The 2,613-nt window shown below is 42.8% G+C and overlaps 1 protein-coding gene across 1 annotated transcript in view; it reads left to right on the forward strand.

The window, feature by feature from the left end:
- The window catches only part of itpr1a (inositol 1,4,5-trisphosphate receptor, type 1a), a 38,494-nt gene continuing 35,881 nt past the window's right edge, over positions 1-2,613 (forward strand). Inside the window, exons 1-2 of the mRNA XM_031567261.2 lie at positions 1-380; positions 1,890-2,007. Of these exons, the coding sequence (XP_031423121.1) occupies positions 1,910-2,007 (98 nt within the window). The 5' untranslated portion in view covers positions 1-380; positions 1,890-1,909. The remainder of the gene's footprint in view (positions 381-1,889; positions 2,008-2,613) is intronic.

Raw genomic sequence — 2,613 nt, forward strand, 5'->3', positions numbered from 1 at the left:
CTCTCGAAGAGACGCCGCATATCTTAGAGCAGCAGAGTGGCGAAAAGAGCCGAGTTAAATGATTTATTTAGACGTCGTCCACCAGCCCTCCCTTCTTTAACTTGTTGCTGGACCATGGAGTTGAGAGCAGCGCACGCAACAGCGGGGTCATCGCTCCCAGACTGAACTCCAAGCGAGCGGTCTCACAGGAAAGTTCTCTATCTAATTTAAGGCAAACTTATACAATGGTCGTATTCGGATTTACCCTGTAAGTTTACTTGAGTGAAGAGAAGAAGAAGAATTGAAATGTTGGAAATTGTGTCTCCGATGTTAAATCATCGCTCGAGCATATGAGCATCCGCCCCTGCATGAACCCTCCCACTGAAACGAAAGAAAGTTCGGTAAGTTTTAAATGGAAGACTTGTTGGATATATTTATTTCCTGAGGCTACATGTTTATAATTCGGTCATATGGTTAAGTTCAGATGTAGCATCAAACTTTCGTTATGAGGTTGGTTAAGCTTCGTTAACTCGGTTTGAGGCGCGCAAGTCGGGTCTCCAAGGAACTGGTGGTCTGAGGTAAGTTACAGCTTAAACGAGACTAGGCTGTCCAGTAACCAATACGCACATTACGGGCCAAGTATTTGAATTTGTATGAATTTCAATGTCATAGGCAATCATGTTGTTTTTCCCAACACGCATACAGACGTTGGCGCTTCCATGTATTTTACTTTCCTTCCATCGACTCTGTTGGCACAGCTGTCTATATTTAGTCATTCTAAAAAGACAAATCGATTATTATATGAATGTCCAAATCCAACTGAGTATATTTTGCTGTGGCATTGTTCGAAATTATGAAGATCCCATTGCTGCTAGTAAGAATAAGCATTTGGATTACCCTTTTAATTGTTTTCCATTGGTGTAGCATATTGCTGGGATATGTTTCTCTGAGGTCGACAGCATCCCCCACAAACACATATTCACTTGGTATACTCACTTGAAACACCATTGCTTTTTAAAGTACACCACCATCCTTCACCTCACCACCTAGACCACAGGCACTGGAATTCCATAGGCTAAACTGTATTTGATGTCAGTGTGTGCAGCCAGTGATAAGACCCCCCCCCACACACACACACACAACCCACAGGAGGTTCATCTGTGGGTTCAACAGTGTGTGTCTGTCTGTGTAAAAACTCCATGTTCAACCATTGAAGCACCTCATTTGTTATGCAAAGTTGGATCTGGTGCTGATCTCGCACACAGGGCCACATAACTGTGAAAACAGTGTTACATTCTCATGTGTACGACACAGGTGATCAAGCTCTCCATGTGACATTCTCTTCCATACCTCCAAGCAAATGTTTCTGGTAATCAACCTACCTACTAGCCTGCTGGACCAAATCTTTCCAGCTGATTTGACAAAAAGTGATTTAATCCATTATAGCCAACATGCTCAGACACTGCTGCTGGCTTTATCACATTTACCACGTTACTGCGTTTGCTGTGGTAAGAGATTACATTACATAGTGTGGCAAAGCCCAGTAAAAGAACATCACAGGCCTGGTAAAATACCGGAATGGCTCTGTGTTGAAAGATTGGGCTGGTCTGTTTGTCTTTGTTTTTATCTGTTCTTAGTGTTTACTGTTAACTCTCAGTGCATGAGCTTCCATCGGTGTTACACACATGGTGGCAAAAGAGAAAGGAGATTTACCGGTGTTGGTTTCGAAAAGGTCTCTCAGAAATATCTCTGAGTCTCCATGCTACAGAAACAGAGTTTTAGAAAATGATTTCAGGACAACAGAGTTGCCAGTGTTGTAGGTCTCGAAATAACTTGTGTGTACTGTTCACACTTATTGTGTTTCTGACTGATGTGTGTTGTTTTGTGAATGCCTTTTGCCACCTAAGCAGATGTCACAGTGATCGCAGAGATGGCCATGTCTGATAAAATGTCCAGCTTCCTCCATATTGGGGATGTGTGCTCCCTGTATGCTGAGGGCTCCACCTGTGGGTTTATCAGCACTTTGGGGTAAGGCCACTCATTCATTCATTCATTCATTCATTCATTCATTCATTCATTCACTCATTCACTCATTAATTCACTCATTCACTCATTCATTCATTCATTCACCCTTTCACTCATTCAGTCAGCCATCCATCTATCCATCCATCCACCCACCCATCTATTCATTTCTTCATTCATTCACAGTTGGTGATAGCCGTCAAGACCAAAGATAGAGAGTAGAGAGTAGAAAGTAGGTAGGCTTAGGCTACTACCTATTTGAGGGAATTCTAAACTACTGGCAGTTGGCAGCAAGTGTGTGGAGACTGGGAGGAAAGGACAAATAGAGAAATATCATTTGGTTTAAATCTTTCTGTATCACATGAACTCCCAATGCACACACTCACACACACACACACACACACACACACACACAGGCATGTGATGGCATACACTACTTAACGTTTACCTAGTTTTTGTTCAGTAGTGGTTTAATGAGCTGTCAACAGGCTATGTGTTTTGGGATGTCTTGATGTGTGTGTGTGTGCGTGTGCGTTCATGCGTGTGTGCGTATGTCACTGTGTGTGTTTGTTAGAGTTGGAGCTTTCACTGGTGGCTCATCAGCCATGGGAT

This window comes from Clupea harengus, chromosome 5 (genome assembly GCF_900700415.2).
Source record: "Clupea harengus chromosome 5, Ch_v2.0.2, whole genome shotgun sequence".
Classification (NCBI taxonomy): domain Eukaryota; kingdom Metazoa; phylum Chordata; class Actinopteri; order Clupeiformes; family Clupeidae; genus Clupea; species Clupea harengus.